This window comes from Macrotis lagotis, chromosome 1, assembly GCF_037893015.1.
Source record: "Macrotis lagotis isolate mMagLag1 chromosome 1, bilby.v1.9.chrom.fasta, whole genome shotgun sequence".
Classification (NCBI taxonomy): Eukaryota; Metazoa; Chordata; class Mammalia; order Peramelemorphia; family Peramelidae; genus Macrotis; species Macrotis lagotis.
Window position 1 is genome coordinate 710,707,224 of NC_133658.1, and position 18,024 is coordinate 710,725,247.

General features: G+C 34.7%; 1 protein-coding gene across 5 annotated transcripts in view; it reads right to left on the reverse strand.

The window, feature by feature from the left end:
* Nucleotides 1-1,871: 1,871 nt before the first annotated feature.
* Nucleotides 1,872-18,024, reverse strand: part of GPD2 (glycerol-3-phosphate dehydrogenase 2) — a 205,321-nt gene continuing 189,168 nt past the window's right edge. For all 5 annotated transcript variants that reach the window (XM_074215955.1, XM_074215952.1, XM_074215954.1 and 2 more), the window contains exons 10-17: nt 12,938-13,072; nt 12,491-12,666; nt 11,721-11,852; nt 10,118-10,276; nt 7,051-7,163; nt 6,875-6,953; nt 6,676-6,774; nt 1,872-2,163 (exon numbers count right to left, since the gene is read on the reverse strand). In XM_074215955.1, coding sequence (XP_074072056.1) covers nt 2,038-2,163; nt 6,676-6,774; nt 6,875-6,953; nt 7,051-7,163; nt 10,118-10,276; nt 11,721-11,852; nt 12,491-12,666; nt 12,938-13,072 — 1,019 coding nt within the window. In that variant the 3' untranslated portion in view covers nt 1,872-2,037. The remainder of the gene's footprint in view (nt 2,164-6,675; nt 6,775-6,874; nt 6,954-7,050; nt 7,164-10,117; nt 10,277-11,720; nt 11,853-12,490; nt 12,667-12,937; nt 13,073-18,024) is intronic.

Here is an 18,024-nt window from a genome sequence, read left to right on the forward strand (position 1 = left end):
TTTTAGGAGAAAACTGATACAAGACCTCACACACAGCTATACATGCACAAGGACTATTTAACAAATGCAGATCTGGCAAAAGAATCTATGGATTCCTAAGCAAAAGATGTCAGTTTCCTACTGTATTAGGTTCAGGGAGATACAAGTCATCATTATCTTGATTTAACTGGAGGAAGAAAAAGAGAGGAAAACCAAAATACAATATTATAATATTTCATTCTAGAGTCACATATACTTAAAAATATATTTTTAAAAATAAATTTTATATCTGTTGGAGCTTACTTAGCTTTAGACAGAAAAATGTATTATGTTTTGAGGGCACTGCTGAATTGCCCTGTTGGTCACCATTTATTAAAAATATTGATAGGAACTTTGAAAGAAAAGAATATCACATTGACTTCTGAAATAGCATTACTTTAGTCTTAGTTTCATACTCCCTTGTGGTAAATGTATGAACTTAAGTGTCTTGTGGGCAGGTTGTTTTCCATCTCTGTAGCCTTGTACAATGTCTTACAAGTAGTAAACCCTTAATAAATGTTTACAGAATTTAAATGGTCTTTTTTTTAAATTGTATTTTGATGCATAATACAGTTTTTTGAATTTCACCATTTGGAGTCTTAATGGTGACATAAATACTAAAGAGTTGACAGAGAGAGGCATTAAGATCCAATCTTATGCTAACAGAAAACACTGCTGTGCTATGGTTTGTCAATTTGTGAACCAGTTTTTATAACTAAGATTTCCAATCAGGGTGGTAAAAGCTTCCATCAAAGTGTGATATTTCCTTCTATATACAGAACCTGATCTTTGAAAAAGCTTGTATGGGTTCAATTCACACTGGGAAGGCCAAGGAACAAATTACCAGATGAAGGGAGCACAACTACAACCAAGTTGTTGCAAAAATAGTCCCAAACTATCCTTATGTAAAATGCCAGGGTTTTTCTTTTCGAGGACAAAGGGGAAAATATTTGTAAGGATTTTTTTTAAAAAACGATAACTCTGTGCTTGTGGTTAATATTTAGAATTAGAGCAAACTAAGATATTTATTTCTAGTTTCTGTGCTGTTTCTTTTCCTAAGTGAGCAAAATACCAGTGCAACAGGGCTCAGACTAAATCAATATTAGACAATATCATGAGCTACCTCAAAGGTAAGATCTGGGACTTGACACCTGTGCTTTTAGAAATACATTTCTACCACTATAGACCTACTAGAAAGAGAAAGAAAATTTGGGCTCATCTTTGTTACATCCAAATGTGCCACTTCCATGCTAATCTCAAAGCAAGGAAACCAAGGATCTTCCTGGCATCTTCAGCAGTCAAAAAAGAAAAAAACAAAACAAAACAGCAGTCACTTAAAAAAATGAATTGCTAAGATGAAACTATCACTGTAAGACTCGGTAAATGTCAATGCTATCCTTATCTATACCTGTGAGTTGGGAAGCTTTCAGAGTTTCTCTTTGTGACTTATTCCTGAAACCACATCTAAACTTTTTTTTAGTTTTGGCAGTCACACCTGAGATAGAAAATTGAACAATATTGTGAATGTGAGGCAGCAGTGGGAACAAGGTAGGAGGAGGAAATCCTCAGAAATACTACCATTTCCAAAGGGGTCATTCTGCATGCCCCTTCTTTTTCAAGAGTAGAGGCTATCTAAAAGTTTAATGAACACAAGCTATGTGTCAGCAAATCTATTCCAAGTTCTTCCTTGAATTTCTGCCAAAACATTCTGCTTTCAGAACTGAGAAAAGCATGTCCAGTCTAACAGGCCAGAAGAATAGTATTGAAATCTGCATGAAAAATAAAGGTAAAATACCCTCTCTTTTTATAAGCTATGTTAAAAGGCGAATACAAATCAAAGGCATACAGAGAGATATCTTAGAGCTTTGGAATGTTTCCCAGTGATTTAAAAAAAAAGCAGCTATACATATCCACTAGTTTGGAGAAGTAAGAGTTGTTTCTAGTTGCTTCTAGCATGGTGCTCTGTTGTTGTTGTTGTTGTTGTTTCTGTTTTTGTTAGTTTTTGTGAACTGCTCAGACTCACAATCCTCCACAACTCCGATCCACTGGAATGGGAGATCTTGAACCCAGGCTTTCTTCAGCACTCTTCATAAGTATTGCCAGACGGCTTCCAGATACCATTCCTTTTTGAACAGCACTCATCAGCTAGAAGAAACAGCAGTCAATAAGTTAAAATACAAACACACACACACACACACACACACACACACACACACACACACAGAGACATATCAGGGCAGCTCATTCAATTCTGAACAGCAGTTTAATGGTTACAAAAATGGAGATAAATGAGTTTTCTTTCAAAAAACTGTAGCAGGCACTACAGACAACAGAAGCAAAAAAAAATGCCTCCATTTTAGAGAATTTCAAACAGGAGGGCAGGTAAATCATCATTTCTACAGAAACATCTTTGAAAGTCAGCCTTACTTGTTGTCCCACTATGTGTTCAAAACACTTGAGTGTTTGAGAATATCTTAAATATTGGATTTTAAATTTCATTTGTAAAAATGAAATTTAGCTATACTAAAGATAAGATAAAGACAAAGCAATCCAGAGTTACCAATGACCCCATATTTAACAGGGGGCATAGGGATGAATGATACTGTACTTGACTCCTTTAATATTTCTAAAGTAAAAATCCTTAAAAGACTTTTCAAAGTAATTTTCCTTTAAGTCCTTGAATCTGGGCCCAAAGATGTACCTTAAAGAATTAATAAACTCTACAGCTCAGATTTAATTTAATTCTTTCTTTATCCAAAGGATAAAATTAGAATTAGTCTCAAAATTATCTGCACTCATGCTGGCAAAGACTTTTTTGTGCAGAAAGTAGGCAATTACGTTGTGTGTGGGTTTTTTCTTTTTCCTGACCAAGACTTGCTAGTTTATTATGATTTACTTTTCCTCCTATCCTCCCCAATAATTTTTTAATTTCTTTTTTCTTTTCTTTTTTACTTTTAGAGATTTTATTTATTTTGAATTTGACAGTTTTTCCCCTAATCTTGCTTCCCTCCCCTCCACCTTGTTTCCATGGTATGCACTGATGTAAATTGAATATGATGAGAGAGAAATCATATCCTTAAGTAAGAAAAATAAAGTATAAGAGAGCAAAATTACATAAGATAATTTTTTTAAAAAAATTAAAAGTAATAGTCTTTGGTCTTTGTTCAAACTCTACAATTCTTTCTCTGGATACAGATGGTATACTCCATCACGGAAGGCCCAAAATTGTGCCTGATTGTTGCACTGATGGAATGAGCAAGTCCATTAAAGTTGATCCTTTTTATTTCTTGATAGCTCTAGTCATTCTCCACATTTGAAATACAACTGACCACAGTGCTCCTTATTACATTTATACATTTTAAGATTGCACATTTCATCCCTTTTATATATTAACAACTTTCAGGGAATGAAATGGGACTATTCAGATCCTAACACTAAAGACAGTTTTATACAAGGCATCATTTCAAAGGTTTGGTTATCTAACTGAAATAGAGCCTGTAAATTCAGTACACAAAAGTTGTGTACATATATCTATGACTGCTCCAAACAAGGATCATCTTGAAATAGTCTTTATAGTCAATAAAATCAAGAAGATAAATTTATATATCTTCAGATCTAAGCTATTTTCAGAAAAATGAAAGGTTTTTTAATTCTATTTTTACATTAAGCTAGAATCTGTGCTATGTTAAAAAGAAAGAGGTACATTAGGGGTTATAAGACAGACTTTGTTTTCAATCACCGACCATTTTAGAGAATACATCCCATGTTCATTATTTGGCACAAACTATTAAAATACTAGAAGGATCAAGTATATAAACTGGCAAGAATTTTTAAACCTTTTCTATAATTTTAACCTAATTTTCTTTAATTTCTCTTATCTATTTAAAGGCTCTTTAAACAAAAAATTACAAGCAGATATATAATTTTAATTGGAAATAAAAATTTTCATCCTACTATATCTAATGACACAGCTTGATCCTTTGACGTATTCTTAATTTCTGGTTCTTCTAGTGTTTCAACAGCTAAAGATGTAAAACACAAACTTCTATAAATAGTTTATTGCTTAGACTTTGAATCTATAAGTACCTTAAACTCTTGCAACAAATGACCATCTTAATGAAAATTATCTTTTTTTTAACCAGAGACAGTTTGAATATGATATCATATCTAGAATATCCACATCCACATCCAAAGAATTTTGAAAGCACACAGGTTTTTAGATAAACAATTACAGATTTCTATATATCCTAGGAAAGAGATATTTAACTGTTAAAAAAAAAAACAGATATTAAAGTACAGTAATCCTGGAGTCAGAAGACCTCTGTTCAAATTCTGACTCTGATGCTCATTCCCCATATCAATGTGGGAAAATTGTTCAACATCACTGAATCTCTGTACTCTTATCAATAAAATGGGGTAGTGATTTTTGTGAAGAAAGACTTGTCTTCTTGTGCAATGCAAATGTTAATTTTTTTCAACAATAAATTTTTAAAGTATTTTTAACATGGGAGAAATTACATGATTTTATTTGATGAAACATTTTCCAAAAATATGTAAAAATTTAAAAAATTTTCCTGAAAATTATATAAAGAAAAGGTATTATGTGGTTTACATTTTAAAAGTTAAAATGATGACTTTGATTTATTTTGAAGACTGCCTTGGTTAAAGAACTAGATTTTACAGGAATGAAACTCTTTTTTGTAATGCTGGACACAACCTGTGGAAATTTTCTACATTTAGATTCAACAATGCTCTTATCTGCAGCTCATCTCCAGAGAGACAATTACCATTTCCTTTGCCTTGATCTTGTTTGTTTAACTTGACACAGTGAAGAAAGGGCTGACATTGACCAAAATCCCCAGCATTAATTTATCTCATGTTCAGCATTCATCATTGCCATGATGCAGCAAAGACCTGGCAGTCATTTGAAATACCTGCCCAAGAAATACTACAAAAACAAACCTAGCTAGTAAGGTACAAATAAACTCTTCCTATAAGTGGAGTGAGGCAGACAGATACAAATACAGTGTTGGTCATCTTTATTTCCTTCATTAAGAGATATTTGTGATGATTAATGATCTTAATTATGTCCAGTTTTCTTATAGAGTGGAAATGTGATACTCCTATCATCAATTAAAATATTAAAGAATTGGGACCCAAATATGGAATTACAAATAATGTAGATATTTGAAATATATACCAATCATGGATATGGTCTTGAAATTAAAACACACATTTTTGAAGTTAAAGCATACACTTTCCCCTTTATTTTGCTTTTCAAGGTTCTTAAAGCATAACTAACCATTACAAGATCATAACACAGTTTTTTTTATGTGCTACTTAATGCATATCTATGGTATTAAATGAATCTAAAGACATGTTGGTTATGATGTCCAATAAAGTTGGGCAATGAGGGCTCTAAAAAGGAACACTGATTCATTGGGGGGGGGGGGGGGTTGCAAGGCAATGGGGTTAAGTGACTTGCCCAAGGTCACACAGCTAGGTTAATTATTAAGTGTCTGAGGCCACATCTGAACTGAGGTCCTTCTGACTCCAGGGTCAGTCCTCTATTCACTATGTCAACTAGCTGCCCCTATTTATTCATTTTTTTTAAAAATATGCTCCTGAGTCTAGGCAGAGCCCATGGTTAATCTAAATGACCCAAAACATTTATGTGATTTATTAATATAATTATGAGAAATACAAATAATCTTAAGAAAAATGTTCAGAGGAGCAGCTAGGTGGCGCAGTGGATAGAGCAGTGGCCCTGGAGTCAGCAGGACCTGAGTTCAAACCTGACCTCAGACACTTAATGATTACCTAGCTGTGTGGCCTTGGGCAAGCCACTTAACCCCAATGCCTTGCAAAAACTAAAAAAAAAAAAAAAAAATGTTATCCATCACAGAGGCTCTTCATTAACTCATACAGATTATTTGATAAAGCTATGAATACTGATTTTTCTATATTCACAAATACAGTATAGGCAGATAGAGGCTTTTTTCTGATTTCTCCCCAAAACAACTATTTCTGCTACCCTCCTTCCTCAACCCCTCAAAATGTTTTGATATGTTGACTATATATATAGTCAACATATCAAAACATATATATCTATGTATATGCATGTGTATGTGTATGTGTATGAAAAGAGATGGATGTGCACATATACACATATGTATAGCATATTGTAGTGGATAAAAAGAAAATCTTGAAGCCAGGAAGACCAGGTTTAAGTCTCACTTCTAACTGAATGACCCTGGCTAACTCACTTAACCAATCAGATAACTAGGCAATTCTTTAATACTATAAGCTGAAAAGAAGGTATTGATTCTCATTGGAAAAGGGAGTTTTCTTAGCAGACAGTTCTTTAATTCCATCAAATCACAGGTCCAGTTCAAAAACATACACACACATGCGCATGTGCACACACACACACGCACACATGTCCCATATGCATGCATTTCTGACTTTAACCTACATTGTTTCTCAATGGTAAAAGGCAATACCAACTATGTGTACTGAGCAGTCTATCTCTTGGAACAAGGTAAATATTATGATCATTCAAAGATAAGAAGCAAATATTTTTAGTTCATTAAAATTTCTTTTTGTCATTTATCAAAAAAAAAACCCAAAACAAACTAAAACCCAGCCACAACTCACCTGTAAAAATTCATTGAGTTCAACCAATCCATTTTTATTCAAATCTACTTCACAGAGAATTTCATGTAGTGTATTTGGATTCATTTGAACATCAATGCTCTAAATGAAAAAAAAAGTAGAGGTAGAATTAATTAGTCATGAATTGTAGCTTTATTTTAGTTTTATTAAAGATTTTCAAAGTCCAAACAAAAAAGGTTACCTCGAGCACACGCTGAACATCAATTATGGTAATAAAGCCTTTTTGCTCTTTATCAAACATATGAAATCTCTTTTTGTACCTGAAAAATAATGATCGTTAATGAAAAACTTTAGTCATATTAGAAATTTTTTTAAAGTCAAAGTGAAGGAAAATTTAAAAGGTAGTAGCAGATGTACCTCTCTATATCAGCAGGCTGTAGGCTAATTTCAGAACTGTCCGTTAGCTGTTCTGACCGAGACTTGTATCCCATTTCATAGTATAGAAATTTTGTTGCAACATCAAGTTCCTCCTAAAACACAGATCAAATCCCCAGTATACATGTGTCCAGCACCATATAAATCAAAAGAGGCACAAAAGACAAATATGAAATAGTTCCTATTGTCAAGGAGAGGAAATTTCAAAACTAAAATTCATTTTCAAAACTTTCTAAGAAATAAAGGATTATATATACATACACACACATACACACACACACACGTGTGTGTGTGTGTATTATATCTGGTGTCTGTGACATCTGATATATAAAGTTAGCTAGTAATGGTTTAATAACAAAAACTTAAGCAATGGTTTAAGAAGTTCTTAAGATGGTGCAATGCTTATCACTTCATAAGGAGTGAAAATGAATTCACAGTGTGATATAAGAATGCAGGAATCTGGCATTAATACTTTGATAGAAGTAGTGAAAAAATAAGATCAAGGAATGGAATAGGATCTTTTCAGTCATCATCTTATAAATGCATCTACCCATCCATCAATTTTTTTTTGAAAATGTTCAAAAAATTGTACTAGTCAAATTAGTCCCTGGTGCCACTGTAACCCCTGGGTATTTCTCAAAACTATATAGAGAGATAGGTGTTCTTGTGCCATTCCTAAATTTCCACAATATAGAAGGGCTATAGTTTATTGATTCATCCCAAAGTTATGGTTGGAATGATCTGAATGTTCAGGAATAGAATGAGAGCCCTGAAATCTGGTTATGAGGAGATTCTGAGTCAATTTGAGCCAGGAATTCAGACTGTGGGAGGTGAGATGGAGGAAGAGAATTCCTTGAACTAGACTGGTCACATTCCACCCCCTGGGAGACAGCGGATTTACTTTGAATTCTCATTCCTTGAGTGTGTTGGAGGTAAAAGTTTGAGAAATGATTAATAGACATTTTTCAGCACATATTAGGTGCAGAATAATTATAAACAAAAGGCTTAACCCTATGCTTCAAGCCCTTCCATAAAGCTTAGACTTTCTCTATACCTTTTGTCCCTTAGTTTCAGTACCACTTTCTCTGTTTAGCATTTCATTTGTTCTCTCTTTCCTTTCTCATATTTCTCTTGGCCTGGATCTCTCCTTCGTACACTTGCCCCACTTTTGTATTAAAAATATGTTTATACACATGCAGAAGTACAGAAAAATAGAACCTTTTTTCTTTATGTTTAACACTGTTTTGCACATAGTATAAGTTAAATAAATGTTTGTTGAATTTTATTTTTAATGTAAGAATCAGAAGAATTGTGACCCAGTAAAACATTCTGATTACATCATTCACAATATGTTGACAACTATGGTTACAAGCAGCCAGCATTCATTCATTTATTCAAAAAACATTGATTATGCATTTACTCTCAGCTAGGCACTCTACAAAATATTAGGATTATAAAGACAAAAAGAAAATAATGTTTGCCCTCAAGGAGCTTGTATTTCCCAGGGTAAAGACATAAATACAGATAAATGCAGACCACATACAAAACAAATACAAAGGAATGGGGGACGATGGCAGCAACTGTTGTTTGGCTTTCAATGCTAAATAAAAGTTTATGCTTAATCCTAGAAGTAAAGGGGAGCCAATGGATGTTCCTGAGTAGGGGTGGAGGGAGGGTAATGGAGTTAGATCTATCCTTCAGGAATATGAACTCAGCAGTTAAGTGGATCAGAGATTAGAGATGAGAGAGACTAGAAGAAAGAAGAATATTAGAACAGTTCAGATAAAAGGCAGCTTGCTAGTGAAAGTCAGGATTTAGAGTCCGGAGGACTCAGTTCAAATCCTGATTCACTCATCCTCTGTAAGCCTCAGTTTCTTCATATGCAAAATAAGGGAGCTGAACTCAAATACTTTTATGGTTCATTCCAATTTTAAATTTACTAACCCATGAAAACAAAGGGAAAGGAAGGATGATAAGTTTTTATTAAATGCCTATGATATGGAAGGCAAGTTCTTTACAAACATTAATTTTAATACAATAAACCTGTGAGGTAGATGTTATGATGATGCCCATTTTTTCTGTTCATAAAACTAAGGTAGACAGAGGCTAAGCAACTTGCTCAGTGTCACACAACTAGTGATGTATGAGCCCAGAATTTCACTCAGATATTCTTGACTCCAGGGATAGGAATCTACCTAGTTATGCTTCCATGATGCTAGCCCCCAACTAGCCCTATAATCATATGAATAATAGACAAAAATATTGCAGAGGTAGAATTGAAGAGCCTTAGCAACCATTTGGCTATATGGAATGAGGAAAAATCATCCCCAAATGACTCAGATTTTGCAAACCTGAGTTGCCAGGTTGGTGCCCTCAGAATAAGGAAATATGTAAAAAGGGTTTAGAGCAAAAACAATGAATTCTATTCTGGATATGATGAATTATTCTATTGTTTCCCCTTATCACCAATTATTTAGTGCTAAAGCTAAACAGACTGATTTTAAAGTGGTTCTATTTGCTATATGTGTTGCAATAGTATCAAGACAGACAAGTAAATCTGTGAAACTACTGAAAATAACTATGGTTGGGGCTAATTGAAATCAATGAAAATAAAGTACCAAAAAACTTTCCTACAAGACACCATACTAAGCTAGATTTATCCCTAATAGTGATATGTAAGACACTTCTTTATATCTAAACCCTGTCTTAGAATAAATTGGCTTTCTTTGGGCCTGAGGATAGGGGATCTAAAATGAGGCTTCTCTGAATAAGTACTTGAAAGTCTAGGAATGGGGCCATCATTTCATATTGCTTATTAAGAGAATCATCTTAAAAAAAAAACTATTTTGCTATCAAAGGGAAAAAGGTAAATTGGCAGAAAATGGTAACTTTACATCTTGGTACATTCTAAGAGGGTTTTCAGTGAAAATGCATAAAAATCTAATGGAGAATGCTCTAATATCACTAGCACAACAGAGTAGACAAGTGTTTTATTTGGAACCAATGTGCTTTTTGGAGAAATGTGGTGGTAAAATTCTGTGTTTAATACCCTTTTCTTATCGTCGCTCCAATTTAGTTCCCTTCCCATCAGGTCAACAATCTTAGGTAGAGCTTCCTCTGCAGCCTGGACATTCAGAAATGCAAGTCGAGTGCGGCGAGAAATCATATCTACTGCAGTGCATGCATATTCTTTGATTCCATATTTTACCTGTTTTTGACATTTTCAAATAAAAGTTATTTTGTATCCCAAGGTTAAAAGACAATTGACTATGTACAAACAATCCCCACATAAACATTCATGTAGATGAAAAGAAAAGTTTGGTTTTATTTTTTTTTTTTGGCAAGGCAATGGGGTTAAGTGACTTGTCCAAGTTCACACAGCTAGGTAATTATTAAGTATCTGAAGCCGAAATTGAACTCAGGTCCTCCTGACTCCAGGGCTGGTGCTCTATTCATTGTGCCACCAAGCTGACCCCTTGGTTTTATATTCTTGATACCCATGACTTTAATCTTCCTGACAAACCATAATTTAAAAAGTTGACTTTCTGGAAAAGGAGTAGCTTTACTCTCAATATAATTTGTAACATTTTACAAATATGCAAATCTCCCCCTCCCTCCCATTTGCCATCTTATTACATGTGCAGAAAGGTAAGTATCCACTGCTTATACATAATATATATTTGCATTCTTCCAATTCCTTTATTTGCTCTTTGGTTAGATATAGTGGAAAGAGCAACTAGTCTCTGTCAGAGCATAGGATTCAGATCCTGGAACTGTGAGATCTTAGTCCTCAGTTTCTTCATATGTAAAACAGAAGGATCAGGATAATATGTGACTTCTGAGGTCCCTTCTAGTTTACAATCTATGATCTATAACTCTTATCCTATCCAATCCCCTATGATCTGAAAACTTCTTTAATTTAATCTACATTGTATTTCTTGTCCTGGGTTGTAAATAACCAGATGTTAAGACATGTGTGTGTGTGTGTGTGTGTGTGTGTGTGTGTGTGTGTAATATATGTATGTATGGACACAATACATTCCTTATGATGGCGTTAAAAACTAGTACTATATCAGCAACGGATTATTTATTGAGTACACAGTATGCAAAACACTGTGTTGGGTGTTATGGAGGATGCAAAAGAAATTTAAGATTATATCCCTGCCCCTCAAGGAATTAATATTTATTTTTAGCAGACATTTCCTAAACACATGAAAACATTTAACCTGTCATAAGAAATATCACAAGATAGTATGTGATTATGAATAAAATGGGTAATACAGATAGGTGCTAGGAGATAAGAAGAGTAAGAATTCACTATGAATTAAAGTGGTTTGGAAAAGCTTAATGTTAGCAGTGACAAACTTTTCCTTGAATGACAGAATCTCATCACTATTTTGTAAATGCTGTACTTCATATTACCATCACTATCCCCCCAAATTTTAGAATTAAATGGAAAAGGTAACTAAAAAGACCACAATTGTATGGTCACTTATTTCAAATTCTCTCAGAGATTCAAGAAGACTAAACCTTAGAACCAGCAATATCTTAATTTGGGGATGTGGAAAATCACAAAAAAACATGAGTGGAATCCATCATAGACACATCAAGGGAAAATAGGTCATTGAAGAAAACAACAAACAAACGCATACCTCTGCTTCAATATAAGGGAATTCAGACACAAGTCGCACTCCAACAATGGGCCATCTTTTTCCAGTTACACTTGCCATTTTGGCTACCTCATAGGCCCTGTCACCATAAGTGGAAGCAAGATGCTGAGCCACCTATAGAAAGGAAATCACATTAAGCAAAGACCTTGAATATCAGCACCATCTAGGTGAAAAGAAAAAAAAAAACAAAAAGCATGTGTAAAGACTTCTTGTCAAGTACTCCCAGGACATGTAAAAAAAACAGTTTAGGGAGTATTAGATTTTGATTGTGTGGGAGGATCCTTCATGAGCTCAGGATGCTTAGACTAGCACTAAAGCTAAGATGCATGTATCACTGTTATCAGTGAATAATGATGCTTCAGAATAAATTCAGTTGGTCTTGAAAAGTAACAAACTTAGGAATGCCAGGCTGATGGTTTAAAAAAATAAAATAAAAGGGGAAAATATAGCCAGATAATCTCTTCTAGAATTGATGTGGAAGGAAAGAATTCAGGTTGTAAGGTGCACTGAATAAAAGAGAGATAATCTCTCCTCTGTTTCTTTCTCAGTCTCAGTCTCTGTGTCTTTCTCATATTAAAGCTTATTGAGTACCATAGGATTCTATTACTCATAAATGTGTACTCAGCAAATGTAACTCTGCACAGGAGAGGCCAAACTCTGGTTATTTTATTGGAGAGGCCAAACTCTGGTTATTTTATTCTTGTCAATATTCATTTAAGCAAAGAACGAGATGAAATGGAAAGAACACATACCTCACTTTCAAGTCCATAATCCTGAACCAGTCTAATGTACAGAGTAGGGCTCCAATCCTTACCACCCTGCAAGTAAAGGCCAACTGTCTTACTTGGTCCTGCTTTAAAATTGTGATTTTTGACAGCAGTATCTATGGCATCTTGAGCCATAGAACGGTAAGTTGTCCATTTTCCACCTGAAAACAAGTTGTATAAGCAATTAAGTCACCAGACTGCCAAATTACTCCAGTTTTTATTTTTTAATTAACAAGTTATTAGGTTTATTGGTAATAAAGTGATTCACTTGGTCATTGTTCCTATGGCAATATAACATAACAATATTGAGATTGCAATAATGGCAATAATTCAGACATTCTTATTGGCATTAATTCAGATCCCACGAGTTGTGATCTTTTCATTGAAGGCCATCATCTGAGTCTCAAGAACCACCAATTCAATTTTCCATACCTGCTATGGTAATAAGGCCACTTTCACTGGTATCAACAACATGATTTCGAGAGATTGACTTGGTATCTTGAGACTTAGGATCTATAACAAGGGGCCGAATTCCACTCCAAGCTGCTAGGACATCCCCTCTTCTCACTGGAGAATAAAAATAAAGGCTGAGTGTTCTAATTCATTATGTTAAAAACTCAAGCAATTTTTAAACAGTAGGATGAAGTTACAATCAACAGAAACAGGAGAATAATAACATGGACTCTAAGAGTGGATAAATAGCCTTAAATAGAAGATAGGAATGATTGGCCAGGTGCCAAGTTGGACAGAAAAACAACCTAGAGGTAATAATGAATATGACTTAAAGTAATGATCCTATTAATACTCAAATGCTCAAATAGTCTGAGCAAAATTGTCATTAAAAAAAGTCTGACACCTGAGGAATTGTTGGTAGAGACCAGATAATAAGCAAGAGAAAGTAGTTAACAACATCCTTCCAATGAAGATACCTAGTAGAAAGAACTGTCCCCCCCCAAAAGTGCTCCTGAAATTCAAGAGACCCCTAATTCATTAAGGACCCTCTTTAATTGCTACAGGTTTTCTCCCTTCTTTTTTCTATTTCCTATAAGAAAAAGCAAAATTCCTTTAAATTTTTATTTAACCAAACACATCTAGGGATTGTAGAAGTTTTTATCATTTAACAGTTTATTCTTCCCATAGGAATCATTTCAATATTTTTTCACGTCAAGAAGCATTTAAGTACCTACCATGTTGCAAACACTATTTTCTTGTTACTTTTCTTTTCCTAATGGCATGACTATCATTACAATATTCCTCTCATTTTATAATGTTTGAGTAACACAATTTTTATTGGAAAAGATAGGTTCAAAGATACTTGGATTCTTTAAGGACATGGCACTGTCTAAATATAATGTACATTTAATATATGCTCAAAAGTTTGCAAACCACTTCTCTCAAATAATGCTTGGAGGTAGATAGTACAAGCATGATTATTCCAATTTCATGGATGAGAACACTGTGGCTCAGAGAGAGAGATGAATTCACCTGCCAAAGGCCACCTAGGATCAGAAGTCAAACTCATGTGTCTATTAAACTGTAGACTCAGAGATCTGGAGACAGAAATGACCATAGGAGTCATCTAGTTCAGCAGCTCTCATTACATAAAAATTGAAGCCCGGAATAGTTAGTGATTGACTTAAGGACACATATGTAAAAAAGTCAGGGCCAGTATTTGAGCTCCAAATGTGTTGCTCTTTCCAATAAAATGTAATGAATCTTCAAGTTTAATATTTCTTCCCTCATATCATGTGACCTCACTGTATGAATGTTCATCATCATAACACCTTCATCTTTTACTCTTTTTTGTAAGATGGTCTCATTCCCTCTGACTCTCTTCTCATTTCTGATTCTTTTCTCTCATTTGTTATTCCCTTTCCTTTGGGGTTTTGCTAATTAGTTCCTTTTTCTCTCTGGCTTTTATCTGGATATATAATCCCCCACCCCAGTTTTCTTTCTCGAGTAGATTCCTCCTTGTTTTCCCCTTCAACAAGCTCTGTTCATTATTTTTTAAAATATTCTCAGAATTCTTTCAGAAAGGATTCTCCCACTCAGTTCCATTATTCTACCTTACTTCTATCCACTCTAGACCCTCTTTCTGATTCATGACCCCCTATAATTATCTGATCCCTTTTTTCTCTGTATTCCTTATCCAATCACAGTTTTCATTCTTGACTGTTTCTTCTAGATGCCATTGCTTTGTACAGCTTACCCCACAGATTCTTTTTCCATTGTGTCTCACCCTAAAAATTATGACAATTATTATACATGCCATAGAAGGTTACTGTAGGGTCCCCTCATCTTCCTCATCTCTAATTATACAATGCACTATTACTCTTTACCCTTCCTTGGATATCTATTTACCTCAGTCTCCCCACTAAATTCATGGTCTTCTACTCCTTCAGAGACAATTGCTCCCAGGAGTTCTAATCTTCCTCCTCCTTCCTAAAGTATGGCAAAAAAAAAAAAAAAAAAAAACTTTTCAAGCCCAAATTTCCAGGACACGCTTAGCACAAGGTCCCCATTTCCCTTCACACAACACTTTTCTTCAACTACAGGAGCTTTCATCAATGGAAACTTCCACTACCAAAGCAAGGTCTCATTCCTTCCCCTCATTCTCATCTACTGCTCTGCAGGTTCTTCTCTTTCTGAGACCATAGGGTATACCTACCCTTCATTGCTGGCTCTCAATTAGAACTTGGCACATCACCAATTCCTCTCCTCCTCTACTCCCCTTCCCACTTGCATGTACCCCCCCCAGCATGCAGTTCCACATAAACATTAATCCATTTAGTTGTCATCAGATCCCATAATGTTCCATTTCTGTCATCTCCACAAGATTTTGACCTTCACCCCTGTCTCCTTGTATATATTTAGAAAGAAGTTTCTTACTGGTCTTTCTGCTATCACTCTGTTACAAGTGCTGTTTGTACTTATTCACTCCTCTTGGATTTGTAGTTTGGGGTATTTGAGAATCAATAATCTCTTCAGTTCTTTTTGGAAAAGTTCTAAAAATGTTTCAAATATCTGTTTATTATTGAACATCCATCTTTTTATTTCAGTTACAGATAAGCTCACATTTCTAGGTTAAGTCAGCCTGTACTTCACCCTGAGCTCCTCTACACTTCAGAACATATTTTCTCCTACAATTTCTGATTGGTGCAGAATAGTCTAGTTTTATGAATTTCCTTTCAATTGTTTTGAAGGTCTTTCTCCTGACTTCTTGTACAACTTATTTGTTTTCTAGAAGTTATCTGTGAATTCTTTCAATAAGTACTTAATTTAGGGGAGGCTAGGTGGCGCAGTGGATAAAGCACCGGCCCTGGAGTCAGGAGTACCTAGATTCAAATCTGGTCTCAGACACTTAATAATTACCTAGCTGTGTGGCCTTGGGCAAGCCATTTAACCCCATTTCCTTTGAAAAAACAAAAAAATAAGTACTTAATTTTCTGTGTTGAGAAGTTCTAGGCAGTTTTTTTTACCTATTATATCTTGCATGGTGTTACGGTCATGTTCTTCTGGGAGATTATAATCCTTAGACTATCTCACCATATCCATCTTTGAGATCAGTATGTTTTTCTTGCATAAGGAGTATATTTCCCTTTTAATATTATTATATTTTCTTCTTATTGTCTAGATATTTGTATTCACAATTTATGATTCTCTTTTTTGTCTCTCTGATGAGACTTGTCATCACAGATGCCAAGTTTTCTATTCTGCCCATTACTTTTGCTGGCCAGGACATAAATTCTGCTCTCGTAATTCTCATTCCTCTTTTTGACCACTCAGATACACTGTGTTATGATTCCATGGTCTTTCATTCTCCAGGGTCTTCTCTCTCATCAAATGGTGGATAATTTTCTTTTGTTTTGTAATAATAAGCACAGATACCTAATATAAACATATTTATTAGATGTAGAGGCCATATTTCCTTCTACAGTTAATATTTCTTTTTTTATTTATCTACTTATATTCAAGGTCTTTTTTCAGTTCTCTTCTTACTGAGATCTTTGGCAATTTCTGATTTTGTGGTTTTGTTTTGTTTTGTTTTGTTTTTTTTTGCTTCCACTGACTTTCCCCCATTCATTCTGAAGGTGGTTTCCTTAGGGACTAAATTTGAAAGCATCTCAGCTTCCTCCCATATTGAACAATTCACAGTTCAGCAAACTTATTCTCTGCCTCTAGTGACTTTTGTGTAGGTCAGAACTGGTCCCAATTGGTTTCTGTGTTCTTTTCCTCAGTTTTAGTAAAGTACTGCAACCCCCTCACCCACCCACAAACATGGTGTCCTAGCCTGGTGACCTGTCTCTCTCTCTTTATTCCTTAGTTCTCTGGTCTGGCACCAGCAAATTGCTGCACTGGTATAAGTTATCTGTCCTGGCACCAGGAATTCAGAGCTTTGCCACCTGGTGCTTCAGAACTGGCCAACTCAAGCAATCTTTTGCTACAGAAGATATGAGGCCTCACTGGCTATCTGTTATAGCCTTAGCAATAGCAAATTTCCTTGACCTAGAGCAGAGTCTCTGTGGCAATGGAAAGAAGGAAGGGAGAGTCCAGGTAAGGAAGGCAACTCAACCCTATGCTTACTCCAGAAGGTAAGGGAAAGGTGCTGATTGAACTCAGGGTCAGGGTTAGGTTTTGTTTTTTAATATTCTTTTAGATTCTGTGTATATCCTAGTATATTGAGACAAAGTTCTCTTGTCATTAGCTCATAATTTCTTTTTTGGTGGGGTTTAACAGGTCAAGAAGATAAGATATTGTTTAGTTCTACATCTTGTTGCTCAAATGACCCAGAAGTAGTATTTTGTTTAAAAAAAAAATCACTATACTCCTTATTAGTAATTTAACCCTAGAGTATCTAAGTCTCCTCATTTTAACAGGTAACAGAAAAAGTAAAGTGGGCTCACAAGCATTTATTTTCATTTTGTTTATGATATATATATATATATATGTAAATATTTATATATGTACTTACATATCCCTCCACTAAAACATGAATTCATTGCAAGTAGGAATTGTTTCACTTACATACTCAGCACAGGGACTGGCATATTTTGCTGTTCAGTCATTTCTGAACTCTGTCACCTAATTTGAGGTTTTCTTGAAAAAGACACGAGTAGTTTGCCATATCCTTCTCCTTTTACCAGATGAGGAAACTGAGACAAGCAGGGCATGGTCACATAGCTAATAAGTGTTTGAGGACCAATTTGTATTCCAGAACATACTCCAGGTCTGGCATTCTATCCACTGTACCATAAGGGCTTAATAAATATTTATTGATTTATTGATTAATTGTATCCTCAAGGTCTAGTACGGTATCTGCCATGTTGTAGATGCTTAAAAAATATTTGCTGATTGATTGAAATTTTCAAGTATGAGAATGGTTATAATTCAGAAAACTTAAGATTGTAAAGCAGCCTCTGATCTTAAATACTATAAACCTTTATTGAAGCCAAAGGGCTACCTAATGGATTTCAAAACTCAGATTCAAAAAAATTATGATAGTGAAGTGTTCATCTGTT